The 21749-nt window shown below is 44.3% G+C and overlaps 1 protein-coding gene across 1 annotated transcript; it reads right to left on the bottom strand.

The window, feature by feature from the left end:
- Nucleotides 1-10142: 10142 nt before the first annotated feature.
- ran (RAN, member RAS oncogene family) lies at nt 10143-19506 on the bottom strand. Its single transcript, XM_060843900.1, has 7 exons — nt 19421-19506; nt 18593-18652; nt 15500-15584; nt 14335-14460; nt 14056-14243; nt 12460-12630; nt 10143-10954 (listed from the first exon to the last, which is right to left on the bottom strand). Exons 2-7 carry the CDS (start codon nt 18626-18628, stop codon nt 10910-10912), a joined length of 651 nt encoding a protein of 216 aa, XP_060699883.1. The 5' UTR covers nt 18629-18652; nt 19421-19506; the 3' UTR covers nt 10143-10909.
- Nucleotides 19507-21749: the final 2243 nt, after the last annotated feature.

Raw genomic sequence — 21749 nt, 5'->3', positions numbered from 1 at the left:
CTCTGACCACCTACTCTGCTGGGCTGTTTATTGGCACAGGGACACAGTGCCATAGTGTGGCTGTTACTGGCAAGAGTTCATTTCTCATCACTGCAGCTGGTGATCTAAGTTCAATACCTGATAAAGCCAGTATCAGTCATGGTGACCAGACCACTGACAAAATCACTTCTGCTTGACTGATACCCTCTTCCTCTCCTTAAGACAGTCTGCCTGAATCCATCTCCAAACTCTCAACAGTGAGACAGACTGGGGGGAAATGCCCCAACAAGCCTCTCAGTTCAATTTAGGAAAATGGCTCATCACAGAACACTGATGTTTATTGCAAGGAGGATACAAAAGATAGGTAAGTGTTGCTACAGTTGTGCAGGGTTTGAGCTAGTCCACATAGAGTCATAGAGATGTACAGCATGGAAACAGACCCTTCAGTCCAACCCTGTCCATGCCGACCAGATATCCCAACCCAATCTAGTCCCAACTGCCAACACCAGGCCCATATCCCTCCAAACCCTTCCTATTCATATACCCATCCAAATGCCTCTTAAATGTTGCAATTGTACCAGCCTCCACCACATCCTCTGGCAGCTCATTCCATACATGTACTCCCTCTGTGTGAAAAAGCTCCCCCCTAAATCTCTGTCATATCTTTCCCCTCTCACCCTAAACCTATGCCCTCTAGTTCTGGACTCCCCGACCCCAGGGAAAAGATTTTGCCTATTTCTCCTATCCATGCCCCTCATTATTTTATAAACCTCTATAACGTCACCCCTCAGCCTCCAACACTCCAGGAAAAACAGCCCCAGCCTATTCAGTCTCTCCTTGTAGCTCAGATCCTCCACCCCTGGCAACATCCTTGTAAATCTTTATTGTATTGTTAGAGGGGGACTCAGTGACCCGGGAGGTCTGAGTCTGCTGAGCTTTGCCCAGGACCCAGGCAAAGTGGGGTACCTACCCTCCCCTCACTTTCTAAACTACTAAACATAGCCTTTTCCCAGCAGCTCTGGTCATTCCACATCAAATGTTAGCAGTTTAATACAGTTTAAAATGACCAAAGATAAAAGACAACGGAGTTCGCAACAGACAGGGACCCTTCCCCCAACCCCCACACCCCCTAACGCGGCAACAAAGGCATCCACCACCCCCAGGAGGGACGTACCTGCAGAGGTGAGCCTGATCTCGGAGTTCGTGAAACTCTGAGAGAAGATCGACAGGTCCATCGAGGAGACCCGGTCCAGGTGGGAGTCGATCGCGGTCGTGCTGCAGAAGCATGACCGAGAGATCGAGAAACTCGGGCAGTGCGTTAGATGGGGCAGAGCAACAGGCCGCGGACTCGGAGAACGCTGCTGAATCAGGACTGGGCCTGGCACATCGAGTCCAAAGCTTAGAGGAACATATCGACATCGATTACCAAGGTCGTCAGGAAAATCTGCCGGTTGCTGGGCCTTTCCGAACGGGAGGTAGAACGCCAGTTTGTGGATCTCCAGCTGCTGAAGCTGGAGTGTGGGTTAGGCCGGGTGTGGGTTGAGTGGGCCCAACGGGTTGCTGTGCATAGTCCCAGGTCGGACCAGCGTCCCCGCCCGGTCCTAGTGCAACTCCACCACTACAGGGAAAAACAAATGATGCTGCAGGCCTCCAGAGTTTTGGGGAAGGATCCCTAGGCCATGGGATACAAGGGCTCCAGAATAATGCTGTTCCAGGACTTCTCTCTGGTTGTGGTTTGCAAGAGGAAGGCGTTTGACGAGGTAAAGAAGCATCTGAAGGGTTCAAATATTCAATATTCCATGCGATACCAGGCAACGCTGCGCTTCAGTTATGGAGGGTCTGTGTACAACTCCAGATCGCCGGAGAAAGTAAAATAAATTTTGGATGCTCTCAAATAGACTGATGGACTTGAATTATGTCCGGGCCGAGGGCATGGCTCTAGCTGGGACGGATTATTGGAAGGTAGGAGTGCCCCCTATGCACAAGGGGGAAAATCTTCTCTTGGTTATGTCTTACGTATTTTTTAGGAGTAGTTCTTAGTTGTTTTAAAGGTTGTATTTTTAAGTTTATGTGAATTGTTTATGGTCTCTACTCAATGCTCTTTGAGTGGGGTTCTTCCTCCTGGGGAATCTCGGATTTTCTTGAACAATCATGGTTTGTCATTCATTTAAACGATGCACCTGGAATCTCAAGGGGAATCACTCGCCAATTAAAAAGAAAAAGATATTATCAAGTCTTAAAAAAGAGAACGTTGCTGTAGCCCTCCTACAGGAGACACATCTACTTGATAAGGAGCATTCGAAGCTGCAGCAAGAGGATTTGGTCAGGTGTTCTTTTCATCTTTCAGCTCAAAAAGTAAGGGAGTGGCCATTATTATCTGGAAGAATCTTCCCTTCCAAATGCTAAGCCATATAAAAGATGAGTCCGGATGGTATATATTACTTAAAGCCCTAATATATAGAAAGGAATACGAGATTTTGAACGTATATTGCTCCCCCAGCACATCCTTTTAAATTTGTAACAGATGCGCTCTCCAAGTTGCTGGCTCTCGGGCTGCATCACACATTATAGGGGGAGATTTTAATTGTATTATCGACCCCAAGGTGGACAGGATACCTAAGAGCTCCGCAGGTATATCTCGGAGATCTAGGCAGCTGGGTGATCTGAATAGGGAGTTAGGACTGGGAGATGTGTGGAGGTGTCTTTACCCTAAGGGAAGAGATTTTACTTTTTACTCCAACCCACACCAGAATCGATATGTTTTTTTTGTCCCCTCAACCTTCCTGAATTCGATATTGTCTTGTAAAATAGGTGATATAACTATTTCTGACCACGCAGCAGTGTATATGGAGGTTAAGACTAGTGATGACAAGATGGGTTCCCGACATTGGCGTATGGACCCTTTCCTATTGGAGGATAGTAAGTTCTTAGAATATTTCTTGCAGGAATTTAAAACTTTCTGGGACATTAACTCAGGCACGGCCAGTAACCTGTCGATGATGTGGGAGACTGCTGAGGCACATGCGCAAGGCTTGGTTATCTCATATTCTGCGACCCAGAAAAGACAAAAGGCAGAGCAGCAGTGGCTGAGTCCGTGTATGTTGATAGGCCCTCCATGACTAAACTATAGCGGATCACAGCTGTCAGGGCAACTTTGAATCCGCACTTAGTCAAACAGCAAAGAGGGAGATATTAATTACAAAGCAGAGACTATTTGAATACGGGGATAAGCCAGGCAGGTATCGAGCGTACCTTGTCAGGAAGGAAAAGGCTCCCCAATCCATCACGTCTATTAGAGAAGGTGCTGGTACTCTGACTTGTGATACAAAAAAAATCAATGCGGCCTTTAGAAAGTTTTACTTTGAGTTGTATAAGTCGAAGGGCTGTGAGGATAGAGCGAGGAAGATGGAGTCTTTTTTTAAAAATCTGGCCCTTTCCGACTTAACCTCGGAGCAGGTGTCCCTTTTGAATGACCACCCCCTCCCCAATAAACCAGGAAGTCCAGGAGGTGGTGAGGTAGCTCCAGAGTAGCAAAGCACCCAGACCAGACAGATCCCAGGGTGAGTTCAATAAAGAATTTATAGACAAATCGGCCAGGCCACTTACAGATATGTATAATTATTCATATAGTGGTTAGCACTGCTGTCTCACAGCGCCAGGGACCTGGGTTCAATTCCCGCCTCAGGCGACTGACTGTGTGGAGTTTGCACGTTCTCCCCGTGTCTGCGTGGGTTTCCTCCGGGTGCTCCGGTTTCCTCCCACAGTCCAAAGATGTGCGATTCAGGTGAATTGGCCATGCTAAATTGCCCATAGTGTTAGGTAAGGAGTATATGTAGGGGTATGGGTGGGGTTCGCTTCAGCGGGTCGGTGTGGACTTGTTGGGCCGAAGGGCCTGTTTCCACACTGTAAGTAATCTAATCTAAAGTAATCTAATCTCCCTGAGAGAATATCTCTCTCATTGTTAAGAAAGGAAAAGCCCCAGATGACTGTACCTCGTACAGACCTATATCCTTATTGAATGTGGACTTTAAAATTCTCTCAAAAATGCTGGCAATAAACTGGAGAGGGTTTTACCTTTTATTATAAAAGAGGATCAGACGGAGTTTATCAAGGGTCACAGATTTACCAACAATATGCGAAGAGTGTTAAACATGGTATAAGTCTGCCTGCAGGGAGTGATCCCGGGATTAGTCGTCTCCCTAGATGCAGAGAAGGCATTTGATCGGGTAGAATGGCCACATCTTTTTTATACTATGGAACGGTTTGGCATTGGAGAGGTTTTTACCAAGTGGGTCACAATATTAGACAACGACCCTAGAGCAGCGGTGATTACCAACGGCATAAGATTGGATAGCTTTAGTATTGGCAGGGGCTGTGATCAAGGATGCCCTCTCTCACCACTACTACCTTACACTACTACCTTACACTAGTGATAACTTCTGCCAGCTGGTGAATCTGAACTGACCCTAACATAACGGTTCTGGAGGGAGGATCAGGTTTAGTATTAAATCACTCGTTACACGGAGAACATCCTTCTTTTCTTAAATAACCCATCGATATCCGCATCCTGCTTAATTCAAGTGGTTAACTTGTTTGGTATGTTTTCGGGTTACAAAATTACCTTTACAGAATCAGAGGCCATGCAGCTAGGAGGCCTTATCCAATTTTCCAGATGGATCCAACTTCCCTTTTCAGTGGCCACAGAGGTTTTCTCTATCTAGGTATTTTTTATTACCTCCATAGTTGGTCAGCTATACAAAGCTAATTATATGCATTTATTAAAGAAAATAAGGCAGGACCTCCAAGGCTGAGAAGACCTCCCGATATCCTGACTAGGAAGAGGAGGTTTGGTCAAGATGAATACTCTCCCTCACCTAATACTCCATGAGAATGCTTCCTCTGATGTTGCTGAGACAGGCACTGCGTAAGCTTTATGGTCGGCTTGGCTCCTTTATTTGGAACCATCGACGGCCCCTTATTGAATTAGATAAGTTGCAGCTCCCACAATTAAGGGGAGGTCTAGATTTTCTGGATTTCAGAAAGTACCAACTGGGTTCTCTGTTATCATACGTGCCTGATTGGGTCTCTTGTCACACACAATCAATGTGGTTGGATATTGAAGCTTCCCAAGCAAAATGCCCCCTCATCAATCTATTATTTATGGATAAGATGAGAGTTATTACAGATCATTGTAAAACCCAATTGTATTAAATACAATCAAAGCTTGGAGGATGAGGCAACAGGATGAGGGTAATTTACAAAAAACCTCCCCTTCTACTCCTACAGTGGGAACGTCGGAATTCCAGCCAGACTTGGCTGACACTGGATTGAAAATTTGGGAGTCCAGAGGTATCTCGTGTTTTGGAGATCTGTTCGACGGGGAGGTCACGATGTCCTTCAAATAGTTGCATCAGAAGTTCGGGTTGCCTAGCAAGGACCTTTTTTGATATTTTCAGGTTCTGGATTTCATACAAAAAAAGACCACATTGATGACTAATCGGTACAAATCAGATATGGGTGCACCCTCAGTCAGCACTCTCTACCACTCGCTAGGTAATAAGTTATCAAAGGACATGGAATGGTTATATAAACCCTGGAATCAAGACTTCGGGATAGAAATCTCCTTAGAGATATGGGAGGATATCTGGGAAAATGCCAGGAAGGTCTCGATCTGCAATAGAACTCAGGCTACTCAATTGAAGATACCTCATAGGGCTCATGTGGCACCACAGCAACTTGCAAAGTTCAAGGCAGGAGCATGTCCAGTGGGCCCTACATGTAAAGTAGAAGTTGGACTCTCATTGTTTGTGGACATCCAGAAGATTTGTAGATAGTGGGACAGTGCAGCAAATGCCTTGGCAAAGATTTTGGGAACAGAGATTGGGTTGGACCCAGTGTCTCTCCTTTTGGGCTTTCCAAATTTTCCTTCTCTAGATACATACGGGAAGAAACTATTTACTATCCTTTCCTTTTGTGTGAGGAAACATATTTCAGTAAGTTAGGTATCGGAAAGTCCCCCAGGACATTCGAATTGGCATAGGATAGTTATGGCATATATCCCCCTGGACTTCCGTACAAATATGGTGCATCACAAAAGTAATTGTTTTATAGAACACAGCAGCACTTTTTGAACTACACCGATGCAGATGTATCAGCCACACTGTTTCGGGCCTTTGTTGAGCCGTGAGGCTGATGCTTGTTGGTTTGGGGGAAGGAAGAATCCCTTATAGATACTGGCTTTGTTATGATTTGATAAATATGCATTCAAAATGCAATTATATTTATTTACATTTTTGTTGGTAATGTACTATACTGTTGTCTTTTTTAATATATAGACCTTTCTTATATCTTATTGTGTGTTTTGGTAGCTTGTAGGGTAGATCAGCAGTTAGTTTTAATTTTATATTGATGCTGTTATACTGTAAAGTGGATATACTATTTAATATTAATTTTGTAAAAACTCAAAACATTTCCCTTTCAATAAAAAAATTTAGAAAACAAAAAGCATAATAGAAGAATCGCATTGATGGCCATTCCAGAAATTCACTCAGCTGGTACACCAGTATTCTCCCATTTGAGGGATGTGAAAAGACTAGGTCTGTACCCATTAGTTTAGAACGAGCTGATCTTATTAAAATGTCTGAGGGGAGGGAACAAGGTGGATGTTGAGAGGTTTCCATTTAATAGAAGCATCTAAACAAGATGACAGAGTCTAACTACAGGAAAAGGCCACCTCTTACTTGGCAAGTCCCTCATTCAGCAACATTCCCTAGCCATCCTCCTGGGCATTAAAGAAACCTCCACCTCACAGCCTCAGAGGACAGATCTTTACAATCAAATGCTCCTCTGTAACAAGAGTCAGTAACCGAAGCACATTGGCGAACTGTCCCACCAACTAGAGTCTGCTTCCCTTAGAGAAACCATCAAATTGGTGGAAAAACACCACAGGTCCAGCAGCATCCGTGGAGAGAAACCATTAATGCTTACGGGCCTTCCCCCTTCTTCAGAACCAGACCAGAAATATATTAACTGCGTTCTCAGGCACAGTTTCTCCAGCAATTGCTGAGGTTTCCCAATTTCCAGCATCTGCAGCAGTTTAGTTTCTTTCCCTGCAGGGAGTCAGAGTATTGTAACAAGCACACATCAGTGAATTTGCTGCTTTCTTCAGAATGGAGGCCAGCTGACTATAGATTCTCCAGCTTCCAGAGTCAAGATAATGTTGGCAATGTCCCTACCTGAGTCAGGAGGCCTGCATTAGAGTTTCACCTGCTCTAGAGGTGGGTCACTAATAAACCTGCTGCAGCCATGTAGAGAAAAAAAAACTGATCAATGGAAGCACATTAGGACTGCAGTGGTGTCCCTGTCTCTAAGCCAGAAGGCTCACATTCAAATCTCTTCTGCTCCCAAGTTACTATTATAACATCTCTGAACAGGTTGATTAGTAAATGAAGGAGTAAGAGAAATCAGGATGAATGAACTCTTTAGCAGGCCAGATGATCTTAGCTTAACCTGCACCCAAAAAAAAATTCCTGCTCCCATTTCAGATGGCAAAAGCCATTTTGGTAGTCTGTGGGTAATGAGATTTACAAACCTGTTCAATCCTCTCCACCATCCCAGATCCTCCTGGACTCTGAATACTTTACAGTGTCAGTCACTTTGGACCCTTCCCCAGTTTCTGCAGGTACACCCATGTACACAGCATTTTAACAAGAACCTGATCCACTGGCTTTCTTGATAAAACAGATTATATTCTTCAAATAGTGATGTCATTTTTGTAATGAATGTATAAGTTGTGCACAAATCCCCTATGCTTCTATTACTTGGTCAGGGTTTGCTGCTGTACCACTTGCCTCTTGACCATCTAGAATACCCAATACCATAGTTGCTGGTCGATGAAGTGTTTGCTGTATTGGTCAACTTCACAATTCTACTGAACCCATAACCATAGTTCATGCCAGCTCAGTACAAAATGAAGAAAAGGTAGCACATCAGTGGCTAAACAGAAAAATTAGGGTTAGTATTACTAAACAACCTGATGCTAGGGAACAGTTTAGAGTTCAGCAAAGGAAAGAAATGAATAGAAAAGGTCTTTTCCCTGTTTAAGTGGGATTGTTCAAAAACTGTCACATTTTTAAAAAGGAGGAAAAAAATGGTTAAAAACCTTGTCCTTTTAAAAAAGTGATTCATGCATGGAATGAACCGTCAGTGGTAGTGGTGAATGCAAGTACAGTTACAAGACATCTGGATAAATAGGAAAGGTTTGGAGATATGGACCAGGAACAGGCAAGTGGACTAATTTAGTTTGGGAACATGATCAGCGTACATGTTTGAACTGAAGGGTCTGACCCTGTGCTGTATAATGGAGTTTGTTTGCAGAGGGTATACAAAATTGGTAAAGACAGACTCCTTACAGTGAGAAGTTATAATGATGAAAAATGATAGCAGACCAATTAAATACAAACTTTGGCTCTGCCTTCAGTAACAAAAAACAAATACCATCCCAACAATGTTGGTGATCAGAGTCTAGAAAGAAAATGAAGGAAATCAGTACTAGTAGAGAAATGGTATTGGGGAGAAATGCTAAATGCTACCCCATTATTTTAAAACGGAAATAGACAGGACAGAATTATAGACCAGTTAATCTAACATCAGCAAAGGAAAATACTAGAGCCCAAATTTGAACGATTTAATAGCAGTACTAGAGTGGCAAGACTGGACAGTCAATATGGATTTACAAAAGCAATAGTGCTTGGCCAGAATTGAGAGGATGTGACTATTAGTTAAAAGGGAAGCTGTCGAATGAGATTTATTTCTGCTTTCAGGCATTGCCCAATACGATCACACAAGAGATTAGCATGTAAAGTTAAACTGCATGGATCAGGGATATCAAGCACTGACATGGGGAGAGAACTGGCTGGCAAAGATGAAACAAACAACAATTATGGGTCAAATGGAATAAGTGACAGTTGTCCTTTTTCAATTTTTGTTTTCAACACAGACACCAGGTGCAGGTAGTGATATTGTGGCAGGTGGCAGTCCGGGGAAAAACTGCTGCAAGGGTCAACCTTTGTCTTCAGACACCATTTCCCTTGCTCATTTTGCATTTTAATCACAGCCAAGACACAAAGGCAGCAACTTTTTCCAACATGTGGACAGAACTTGCACTGCAATTCTCTAGTCATACTGCTATAAAAGCACACAACAGCAAATCCTTTCCATGTCCAGGAAGGAAATAGTTGACACCTGTTATGCATGTAGGCAAATACCAGAATAGATTACTTTATTTAGGTAGAAATTAATTGGAGAAAACACAGCTCTAATGAGCTGTGCTTTTATTGAAATACCAGAAGTTCACACCTTGGTAGCTGCACACAGATGGGTTACCCATGCATTATAGTCAATTAATCCCATTAGAAAGAATTGACCAACTTGACCAGAAGATTCCCCCAAATCTAATAGAGAGCCAGGATTGAATGGATTAAAAGGGTACCTTTTTTGCAAAGAGGCAGGCGCACAGAAGAGTTCAGACCTTAAAACAGATCTGCCACAATCTCTCAAGTGCAGCAGTCTACCATGCTCCGTGCATTCACCTATTAAGGTGAAAGATGCTGGCCCTGCTGCGACCACATTTCTACAAACAAAGCTAGTCCTGACCAATGCCTGCACATCCGCTTTCTTCCATCCACATTAAACTGCTCAGACCCTTCCTCTCAAATGCGATACATTAGTGACTCCACCCACATTTAGTTTTCAATCCCGATCACTGCTTATGGCATTTCCAGAATTCATTCCACCATGTTACACTTACTTTTCCTTCTAGATTCTGGTCTCATTCCTGAAACCAAAAAAAGAGTTTCCAAAGCCCAGCCACTTTAGTCACAATCCATGTTCCCGCACCATAAACATACCCAGGTATATTTTGATATCTCAATCACTGCTTGGTCAAAATGGAATTTTGCTGGATTCCCTTGCATATGTAATATGTAAAACAGGTAGCACGTAAACATTAGAACAGCTGTGCAAGAGAAAGTGATTGAACAAATTAACTAACATCACAAGCTACAGCCCGATTGCAGCAAAACCTCAAGGGTTGTTAAAGGCATTCTTTGTATCAAATTTGCAAGTTTGTGTAACACCAGATCACATAAAACACCAGCACTATATTGTGAACTAGTATCCCCAGCACTGGGAACATTTATTTTACCTCAGGTTCTATTAATGTAATTTGAAAGACAGCAGAACAGTCAGTCCTTCCCAAACAGGAGGGAAAAAAAAACTTTAAAGAGACAGTCATGTACAGTCACTGCAGTTACAATGCAAGCATTACAAGTGTACAAGCCATCAAAAGTTTCCATTTAAAGAAATCGCAACTGGGGTATGATGTTTCCAAATTCCTGAACCTATGTAGCTAGATGCAATATAAATTCAATCAGTCATCCAGTGGGTTCAGGACTTAATTCCTTACCCACAAAAAGGCGGTCTAAATACTAGCAAAACCAAACCAAGTTTTGAAAGGAATGCTCAGTACTTTAAATGCCACAATTCATTTAGTTATTTGGAATATAACTTTATTAAGATCACAACTTTATGATCCAAACAAAAAAGTTAACAAAAAAGAGTAGGAATGACATTAACATACAACTTGTAACGATGTATATTGTGATTCTACCTGTATCATAAATTAAATTATGCATACACGCCAATGTTGCAGTCTATCAATACAGTTTTAGTATCAAGTACACAGGTCCAAGTGTGAAGGAAATTGTCATACTGCACACCATTCACTCCCAATTACAACTCCTTTAGCCCCCTTAAGATTTAAAGATTATAAGCAGTTAAGTTCTGTTCAGCTAATTAACTGGCAAACACGCTGCATCACAGGACAGCGCCTATAAAACTAGGCTGCTGGTGCTTGACTCCAGCCATTAAATCACAGGTCATCATCTTCATCTGGCAAAGCAGTGCTCTGAGCAGTCTAGGATAAGAAAAAGTACACAGTTTAAAAAAGATCATGTCAGACTTGTTTTTATAAGGAGCAGGCAGGAGTGCTTTAGCCAGCAATACAACTACATTAACAGATCTTTGATTCAAATTAGTACAACACAAGAACAGCAATAATTATACAAACATCAGGACAGGACTAAAATCATTGAGCTCCTCAAACCTGCTCATTATTCAGGAATAACTCCATATACCTAACTTTAGCCCATATTCCTCAATACCTTTTGAGTAAAATGTTCAGATTAAAAAAAAACTGATTAACAGTTTCATTTGCTAAACACAACCACCTCTTCCCAGTGATCTGGTTTACTCCTACAGTCCAAAGATGTGAGTTAGGTGAATTGGCCATTCTAAATTGCCATAGTGTTAGCTGCATTAGTCAGAGGGAAATGGGTCTGGGTGGGTTACTCTTTGGAGGGTCGGTGTGGACTGTTTGAGCCAAAGGGCCTGTTTCCACACTGTAGGGAGTCTAATCTAGTCCGATTCTGTAGTGTAATTATTTGCAATTGTAAACAGGTTACAGGCAATTTAAAACCAAAACCCCCAATTCAAAATTCAAGTGCAGAATGACTGCTATGTTTGAAGTTTCAGGTTAATCCAAAATGCAATCAGAACAGATGAACATAATCTAAAGTGAACAAAACCATTTTTAAAATTTCAATTTAGACTCCATTGCCACGAACTATCCTTATGGCACCAGCTATTTAAGCTAACTTCAAGGGAAATGTTCAAAAGTCAGCTTTATTACCCAAGTAAATATTCCCAAATTTAATTTTCACTAATTAAAAACTCATGGGCAGAACATTAGTTATCATAACTGTGTACCAAGTTTGCCACACCAGTAAACTCTTCAGATAAAAGAAATATTACACCAATAATTAGAAGGGATTGCCTCAAGTAGCAGAAAGTGTTGCTGATAGCTGGTAGGCTTTTACAAAACTGATGCTATTAAGACTGCAGAAAGCTATAATTACAACTCAATTCACTGAAAACCTCTAGACATTGCAACTGAATCACTAAGATGACATGTTAGAGGGGCATACTAAAAAGGTGTTTCAGCAGTTATCTTGCAGATGCTAAAAGATATTAAAACGCATTACATTGCTTAAATTTTACCTTTGAACTTGCAAACAGTTCAAGTATGAATCTAATGTGTGTATTTGCCATTGTGAAATAACTTAAAAATAAAGGAAGAAATAAACTGGATGCCACTAAATGTCCGACAGTCAAGAGATGTGCTGTAAAAGCAAAAGCCAGAGAACGTGAGCATTTTCTGGACCCATATATTCAAGTTCCTCACCCAGATCAAACTATAACACAATCAAATCTCAAAAGGAAGTGTTTAAACCTTGGACAAAGAACGATAGATACTAATCACACTACACCTGTGTTAGAAGCGATAATTTAAAAAAAACAGAAGTACTTGGTTTTCAGTTGCCCCTTAATATCAAACTAACAAATAGTGGAGCAATACTGTACCTTCAGTTCTTGCTCGTACTGTGCTGCTAATACAGGGTCCATCTGAACCTCTGGTGGTGCCAAAGCTGGCATAGCAACAAACTCCAAATTGGGATCTCCAATCAGCTTTCTGGCAAGCCACAGAAATGGCTTCTCGAAGTTGTAATTACTTTTGGCAGAAATGTCATAGTACTACAAAGGAGGAAAGAAATGTCACTGGCTTATTAAATAGAGATTGTCACTATCTGGTTCATACATTTAACCACTGAACATCTTTTTATTCATATGCATAGGAGTAATAACAGACAACATCATTCTATTGACAAACCTCTGATAATATTGCATAGAGCAGAAAAATTATGTACAAACTCTAATACACTTGAGTAGAGATAAACAATACCAAAGATGCCTTCAATGCTCTTTACAAAGACAGTATTACTTTCCAATTTCATTAACAATGTTTTTGAGCCAAATCTATAAAATCACTTTCCTTTTTAACAAGGTTGACAAGCAAAAATACCAGACGTTAGCACCTACCCTCAACAGTAAAAAAAGTAATCATTGTACTTCTTCACAATAATCCAGAAAGTCATTGCCACTAATCACAGCCCAAACCAGATAAGTGTGAAAACCAATGCAACTTTCCTCATGATACAGAAGACCAATAAATCTTCTACTGCTGGTGAAATTAGTACACTAATTCCTGGGTTGGTGAAGTGAGGAGGTGCCAGATTTGAACTGGGGTGGACAAAGTCAAAAATCTCAACACCAGATTATAGTCCAACAGGTTTATTTGGAAATACCAGCTCTTGGAGCCCTGTTCCTTCATTAAGTAGCACTGACAGCTATATTAAGAAATAGGGCTCTGAAAGCTAGTACTTCCAAATAAATCTTTTGACTATAACCTGGTGTTGAAATTTTTAAACTAGGTCAGTGAAGCAGTAGATCAGTACTCTTTTCCTGTCTCATACTCACTTCAACTTCTGTTTAGACTTGTCATATCTTCAATGTGGAAATGACACTTCAGAAGGGAAGCTCAAAATGAATTCTTGTGCAAAAGGTCCCAGCCTGACTAGAGCCAAAAAAAAAGTACAAATTGCCCTGGCTGACAAATTCAAATAAATGGTTTCAAATGTAGCAGCCAAGTATCTGGTCAAAACCAGTATAGCTTCCTGCCCACATATGGTTTTCCTGTAATCATCCGACCTTTTTATCTTGTACTCAAAACTGAGTTTCTGAGATCAACGGAATGGATTCATTCTCTATGAAGGAAACTAAATCAGATTCAGAATGACAAACTTTGAAAAACTGACCTACAACTTAACTGAAAATTGTATTGACTATTCTACACTTTAGCCCATAACATTCATCATTAATACCCAATATTGCTTCAAGCTCCACATGAACAGATTCTCTTCTTATGGACTAGCTTTCAGCACTTCAACACAAAGCTTGAAGTTTTAATTTAGGAAGGACTGAAATAGTTATCTCCACTGAACTAATGATAGTTCAAACAAGTATTTCAGATCACTACATTTCATAAATCCTGGTTACAATTTCTTGAGCCAATATAATTTGCATACTCATCTCAATTACATAGATACTATAAAACCATACCTGAAGATTTTTCTTCCTGTGGAAGACAATAGATTTTGCCTTCACTTTTCTGTCTTTAATATCAACTTTGTTGCCACACAACACAATGGGGATGTTTTCACACACTCTCACCAAGTCTCTATGCCAGTTAGGCACATTCTTGTACGTCACTCGTGAGGTTACATCAAACATAATAATGGCACATTGAGCTGTGAAAGAAAGTAGTTGTTAAGCCCAAGACATTATTTACAGGATACAAAATGTTCTAGTGTCAAGTAGTGTGTAACTCTAGACACTTACCTTGAATGTAATAACCATCACGGAGACCACCAAATTTCTCCTGACCAGCAGTATCCCAAACATTAAATCTAATGGGACCTCTGTTAGTAAAGAACTCAATTGGGTGAACTTCAACACCCAAAGTTGCTGCAAAGGGTAAACACATTACATTGGCATTAGTATGGAACACCAAATTAAGCATATTCACCAAGTTTTGATGAAATAAGAAGGTTGATAAACATCTAGGACTGTCAAAAGGCATTCATTAAAGCAATAAACCGGTTAGCAAAATTAAAACAATTTCAGTCATTCCACTGACAGAAGGACTGAAAGTGGACTAGATTATTTTAATGTGAAACAAGTGCACTTTGATACACTGGTCATAAATTCTACACGTACTGATCACCAAAAAAGGTGATGAGACTCCAGAAAGACTACTATAAAGGGCAACCAAACTGAAGGCAGCAAAATGTGAAGTTGTTCTCCTTGTTAGAAAGACAATTAAAACTAATGGCACAAATCTAAAGGATAAGGTAAACAAGTCTTAGAAGTAGTGCAATGTGTCAACTACTGATAAAGAAAAAAGATCAATAATTTTATGAAAGTGAGAAGGACATAGCATGAAAAAACTGAAGTTAAACATTTATAAAAGTAATCAATCAATCAGTTAAGCCTTAGATAAATCACGGCATCCAATTCAGAGCACCACACTTGAAGATGTCATGGTCTTAAGATTTTAAGAGGATTTTAACAGCCCCATTTCCAAGGTCTCCTTCAAGTAGGAGACAAATGTTTCTAGGAAAAAGTGTGGACTGCAGATGCTGGAGGTCAGAGCTGAGTGTGGTGCTGGAAAAGCACAGCAAGTCAGGCAGCATCTGAGGAGCAGAGCTGACATTTCAGGCAAAAGCCCTTCATCAATTAAAAATGCTTCCAATGGTAGAAGAATCTGTAAACCAGAGATCAAAAATTTAAGGTGATGTTCAAAACTGCTTTTCTTAAAAAAAAGCAATCAAGAATGCAATCAGACTAGAAAAACAGATGCAGACTCAATATTTGAGAACGGCAAAAGTAATTTAAGAGAAGTTTCACATAGCCGGTGAAGTAAGGGAGAGTGATTTCAATAGCTTTTGCAAACAAAAAGACAGCCACATGGAGTAAATCATCTCCTGGCACCATTTTAACATACCTACATACTTCTTTTCAAACTCGCCAGTTATGTGGCGCTTCACAAAAGTAGTTTTCCCAGTACCACCATCTCCAACAAGTACAAGCTAGAAAACAAAAATTACCCAAAGTTACAAGGATGCAAATCCAATCTTCAAATACATATCAAAGTTAAATAAAAAGCACATGCAAAAGTAATGCCCCGGTGAATAGATGACATGAATTTATACTATTTGTGCTTGCAGGTATCTAAGGTTCAGTTAGATTTAAGGGGCATAGTGTTATGCCAAGTGTTATGTGGGTTAGATGGAGCCCTTCAAGTCTGCTCCATCATTCAATAGGATCATGACTGGTATGACATTCCTTATGCCCTTTTAGGATGGTAGAGGCAGAAATGCTCAACATTCTAGTACTTTGCATGCTCAAGACGCCAAGACACTCAAGGCTATGGGCTAGGTGCATGGAAAATGGGATTAGAATAGTTAGATGCTGACCAACACAAACTGGATCTACTCTAACACCTTAGTTCTGTGAATTTAATAGGAGAAAGCATCAGCCTTACATGACTCCAAACTACAGTGACCATATCAATACATGGATCAATTATCAACCATCAAATTAAAAAATGAAAATTTGGAGCCAATAGTTAGTGCTTTCTCACCCAGTAATTACAATCAAGTCACTCTTGCAGCATTTCTAAACATTAACAGCTTTGGAAAACTAAAGTTCCCAAAATGTTCATTATTCAGAAAATAAAACAAGGAACTGCAGGTGCTAGAGATCCAAAAGCAAACAAAAATTAAAAAATCACGATTAGATTATTTACAGTGTGGAAACAGGCCCTTCGACCCAACAAGTCTACACTGACCCGCTGAAGCGCAACCCACCCATACCCCTACATTTACCCCTTACCTAAAAGGTATGGGCAATTTAGCATGGCCAATTCACCTAACCCGCACATCTTTGGACTATGGGAGGAAACTGGAGCACCCAGAGGAAACCCACGCAGACATGGGGAGAACGTGCAAACTCCACACAGTCAGTCACCTGAGTCGGGAATTGAACCCGGGTCTCAGGCGCTGTGAGGCAGCAGTGCTAACCACTGTGCCACCGTGCCACCCACTGGAGTTGAGTCTGGCAGCATCTTGACAGAAAACAGAAGTTAACTGTTTTAATGACATGCGAGTGTGCTGCTGGAAAAGCACAGGTCAGGCAGCATCTGAGGAGCAGGAAAATTGATGCTTTGGGCTAAAGCCCTTCATTCCTGATGAAAGGCTCTAGCCCAAAACATCAATTCTCCTGCTCCTTGGATGTCAGTTTTCCAGCAACACGCTCAACTCTGATCTCCAGCATCTGCAGACTTCACTGTATCCTGTTTTGCGACATGACCTGGTGTAAAGGGGTGAACAAGGGCTACTTTTAGCACAGCCAAGTCATTTCTAAATACTCAATAAACACCCATTATCATTTATCCAGCTTCTCTTCCCTGGCTTACTAGCAAACAATCCTTTTGCTTACTATTATCTTCAGCTCACCCTCTCACTTGATTTTGCCCCAATCCACCCATCAGCATCAATACCAATTTTCTTAAACTGCAGATGCAGCCAAAATTAACATTGAGTGCAACGATCTTGTTCTGCCAGACTTGCAGGATTAAAAATACCAGTCAGTATTTCAGTTACACTAAAACAGTTGGTCAAATGAGCACTGAATATTCAGGGTTAAAGGTTGCCAAACTTACCAAACATTTTACATTAAAACTAAAAAAATTCAAACTAGTAACAGTCTTAACAGTACGATTGGGCTGAAGAAAACATTACATTTCATTGTGAGCAGAGTTAAAGTCAGCCAGCCATACATTAAATTTAAAATTGATTTTTTTTTAAGACTATAAACACAAATGAACTGCTAGTGGAATCATGTACCAACTTAAGTGAGCATGAAAAGACTAACTGCAGCTTTAACAAACATTCAAGAACAATATACACACCTGATTTATCTGGATTACAGTAGAGCCCCATAACTGCAGGGTCCCAGACCTACCACGGATATCCAAAATCTCAGTAGCAAACCCACCCACTTAAGTGAGAAACTTACCTCCCCAGCAGCCCCTGGTTCTGGAATGTTCATGTAATACGTTCAGGCCGTGGTAAACTGCAAGTAACTGAAACCATTGTGACCGAATCCCCAGATGTGGCAGTCCCTGTACTTACATCATTAACATTTATAACACTATTTAGTTGCCAATAGTCTATGTAGTTTTTCTCTTGATCGTTACCAAGAATGCTGGAAGTACAATGGCACAAGCCAAAGTAATGCTGACTATAGTACTTCCACTCCTACCACCTACAATGACCAGTGATCGTCACAAGGGAAACCTGAAAATTATTCCACTGACAGCATGTTATATCCCATTTCTATTACTCTTTACTTACCTCTTTGCTGCAATGCTCATTGTGTCACATAACATCAGCCTTCACCTTCAACATTACACACAGAGTATGCTTATTAAAGCATTCTATACAGACCACTCAACATTTTAAATGTGGATTTGGAGAGCTAATTTCAGCACAAACTCTGCTGAGAAAGATTTACAATCCTCATGAGCTGTACTGTACTGACATTCAAGACACATGGCAAGTAACATGAAGGCTGTAATAACTGAAGTGTGCCTACAGAAGATCCAATTCTTAGATCAAAAGTATGTCACAGGCACACCATATACATCTAAACTACAATGCAAGATACATCGACAGTACTTTCACAGGCAGATGTATTTATGCAAATAGATTGAAGATAGAGGAATTATCACAATCATTACTTGAGATACTGAATCTAAAGACTGACCTTATTGCCTATTTTGAATACATTTAGGTAACAAAAATACATGGACAGGGCAACAGACAACATTTGAGCATTAAATGTGCAGCTGTTAAGCGGTCAAGAGTCAAACAATAATAATTTCTAAAGCAAGAAAAGACAAGGACTAATGGACAAGAGGGGCTGTTCCTCTGTTCAAAGTTGCATGCGGTTCTGTAAGTTCAGGTGAAGCATGCAGAAGAAACTGGTTTCTGAAAGGGATGCATTTACATTCACTCCAGGAGCAGATTCTTACCTTGAAATCAATTGTAGGTTCTCCTTGCTCACTCATGGCTATTTTTTTTAAATTAAAAACCTTTAATAGAAAACAGGAATTAGCAACGTGTCAGGCACACCGTGCAGACATGGCGCATCTTTTATTAAAGCTTTATGAAAGAATACCTGCCCAATGAAGTTATTTACATTAACACGGAAAAGGGTCAGGAATTCACAATAAGAGGAGGGTCGGGGTGGAGACAGATTGCTGCCCCCCCCCCCCCCCCACGTGGGCGATTGTAAAGGATTTAAAATAAAACGGATATAAACCAGCGGGAGGTGCCGAGCCCGGGGCTCTCGGGGAGGCCGAACAAAGGGGCTCCGGCCCCCCGGGGGGAGGGGAGAGAGGGGACGGGGCTCGCGGCCTTGGCGAGGCCTCAGGCGGGGAGCTGGGCGCGGGCGAGGGGCCGGGGCAGAGGGCGCCATGTGCTGGCGCCACCCGGGCTGTAGGCCCTAGGCCCCAGTCCCCGCGTGGGGCCCGGCCACCATCCGCATCCCTCCCTCCATCCCTCCCTCTCCCGGGGATGGGCGCATCTCTCCCCCTCTTCCCCCCCCCCCCCCCGCTGGCGGGAAGCGGCGGCGATCCCGGGGCCGGCCGGCGGGCGGCAAGGCCTGAGGCCTGGGGCGAGGGCGGGAAATGGCGCCGCGGCCTCGCGGGCGGGAAAAGCCGGCTCCCGGAGGGTGGGGGGAGTCTGTGTCCCCCTCTCCGTACCCCCCTCTCTCCCTGGTGGGGGGTAAGGGACACACTCGCCGCACCATCTCGCTCTTGCCCCCCCTCACAGACGGACACAGGCGCGCGCTCTCTCACCTTCCAGAAACTTCTCTCCCTCAAAATGGACGCTCGAGCCTCAAATAGTCTGCTCAGCGCGGCACGTGACCAGCGGGGGACGCGCGTGCCCGCGGCGGGGTGGGACGTGCGCGCCACCGCTGGCGTGTGGGCGGGAGGGGCGGGGCTCAGGGCTGCGGGACGGGGTGAGCCTGCGCAGGCTCCGCCTCCCGGCGGGCGCCTCCGAGTGAGCATGCGCATCGGCAACATGTAACCACAAGGACCCCATGTGACTTGGTCAGAATGTTTCATCCCTGTGTCCACGTGTCCGTGTGAGCCAGGGGTGTCCATGTGGGCCAGGGGTGTCCGCGTGGGCCAGGGGTGTCTGTGTGATCCAGGGGTGACCGCGTGGGCCAGGGGTGTCCGCGTGGGCCAGGGGTGTCCGCGTGACCCAGGGGTGTCCGCGTGGGCCAGGGGTGACCGCGTGGGCCAGGGGTGTCCGCGTGGGCCAGGGGTGTCCGCGTGACCCAGGGGTGTCCGCGTGACCCAGGGGTGTCTGCGTGATCCAGGGGTGTCCGTGTGGGCCAGGGGTGTCCGTGTGGGCCAGGGGTGTCCGCGTGATCCAGGGGTGTCCGTGTGGGCCAGGGGTGACCGTGTGGGCCAGGGGTGTCCGTGTGGGCCAGGGGTGTCCGTATGACCCAGGGGTGTCTGTATGACCCAGGGGTGTCCGTGTGACCCAGGGGTGTCTGTGTGGGCCAGGGGTGTCTGTATGACCCAGGGGTGTCTGTATGACCCAGGGGTGTCCGTGTGACCCAGGGGTGTCTGTGTGGGCCAGGGGTGTCTGTATGACCCAGGGGTGTCCGTGTGGGCCAGGGGTGTCCGCGTGGGCCAGGGGTGTCCGCGTGACCCAGGGGTGTCCGCGTGACCCAGGGGTGTCCGCGTGATCCAGGGGTGTCCGCGTGATCCAGGGGTGTCCGTGTGGGCCAGGGGTGACCGTGTGGGCCAGGGGTGACCGTGTGGGCCAGGGGTGTCCGTGTGGGCCAGGGGTGTCTGTGTGACCCAGGGGTGTCTGTGTGATCCGGGGGTGTCCGTGTGATCCGGAGGTGTCCGTGTGATCCGGGGGTGACCGTGTGGGCCAGGGGTGTCTGTGTGATCCAGGGGTGTCCGTGTGGGCCAGGGGTGTCCGTGTGGGCCAGGGGTGTCCGTGTGGGCCAGGGGTGTCCGTGTGATCCAGGGGTGTCCGTGTGGGCCAGGGGTGTCCGTGTGATCCAGGGGTGTCCGTGTGGGCCAGGGGTGTCCGTGTGATCCAGGGGTGTCCGTGTGGGCCAGGGGTGTCCGTGTGATCCGGGGGTGTCCGTGTGGGCCGGGGGTGTCCGTGTGATCCAGGGGTGTCCGTGTGGGCCGGGGGTGTCCGTGTGATCCAGGGGTGTCCGTGTGGGCCAGGGGTGTCCGTGTGATCCAGGGGTGTCCGTGTGGGCCAGGAGTGTCCGTGTGAGCCAGGGGTGACCGTGTGGGATGGGGTGACCGTGTGGGCCAGGGGTGTCCGTGTGATCCAGGGGTGTCCGTGTGGGCCAGGGGTGTCCGTGTGATCCGGGGGTGTCCGTGTGGGCCAGGAGTGTCCGTGTGGGCCAGGGGTGACCGTGTGGTCCAGGGGTGTCCGTGTGATCCAGGGGTGTCCGTGTGGGCCAGGGGTGTCCGTGTGATCCAGGGGTGTCCGTGTGGGCCAGGAGTGTCCGTGTGAGCCAGGGGTGACCGTGTGGGATGGGGTGACCGTGTGGGCCTGGGGTGTCCGTGTGATCCAGGGGTGACCGTGTGATCCAGGGGTGACCGTGTGATCCAGGGGTGTCCGTGTGGGCCAGGGGTGTCCGTGTGATCCAGGGGTGTCCGTGTGATCCAGGGGTGTCCGTGTGATCCAGGGGTGTCTGTGTGAGCCCGGAGTGTCCGTGTGAGCCAGGGGTGTCCGTGTGGGCCAGGGGTGTCCGTGTGGGCCAGGGGTGTCCGTGTGGGCCAGGGGTGTCCGTGTGGGCCAGGGGTGTCCGTGTGGCTGGCTGGTTATAATACTGAAGCATTTATAATACTGAGAGTGCGGGTTCAATGCCTATACACAGCTGAGGTCACTATAATTGACTAACTAAACTTCTCCCCTCACCTGAGGAGTTGGTGACCCTCAGGTTAAATGACCGCCAGCTGAATGCCTTTGTGGTGAAAGGTTAGCCCTCCAGTCTGGTACAACTATGGGAACTTGACATTGCTCACCATGTGGCTGTTTGATGTATTATCATTCCTGTGTTTAATTTATTTTTCATTTCCAACATTACTCTGCATTTTTGATAATGCTGGGCATTCTTAAGTTCATGAAGTAAATTGAACG

This window comes from Hemiscyllium ocellatum, chromosome 24 (assembly GCF_020745735.1).
Source record: "Hemiscyllium ocellatum isolate sHemOce1 chromosome 24, sHemOce1.pat.X.cur, whole genome shotgun sequence".
Lineage (NCBI taxonomy): Eukaryota > Metazoa > Chordata > Chondrichthyes > Orectolobiformes > Hemiscylliidae > Hemiscyllium > Hemiscyllium ocellatum.
Note: the sequence above shows the minus strand (reverse complement) of the source record. Positions and strands in the feature narration are given on the sequence as shown.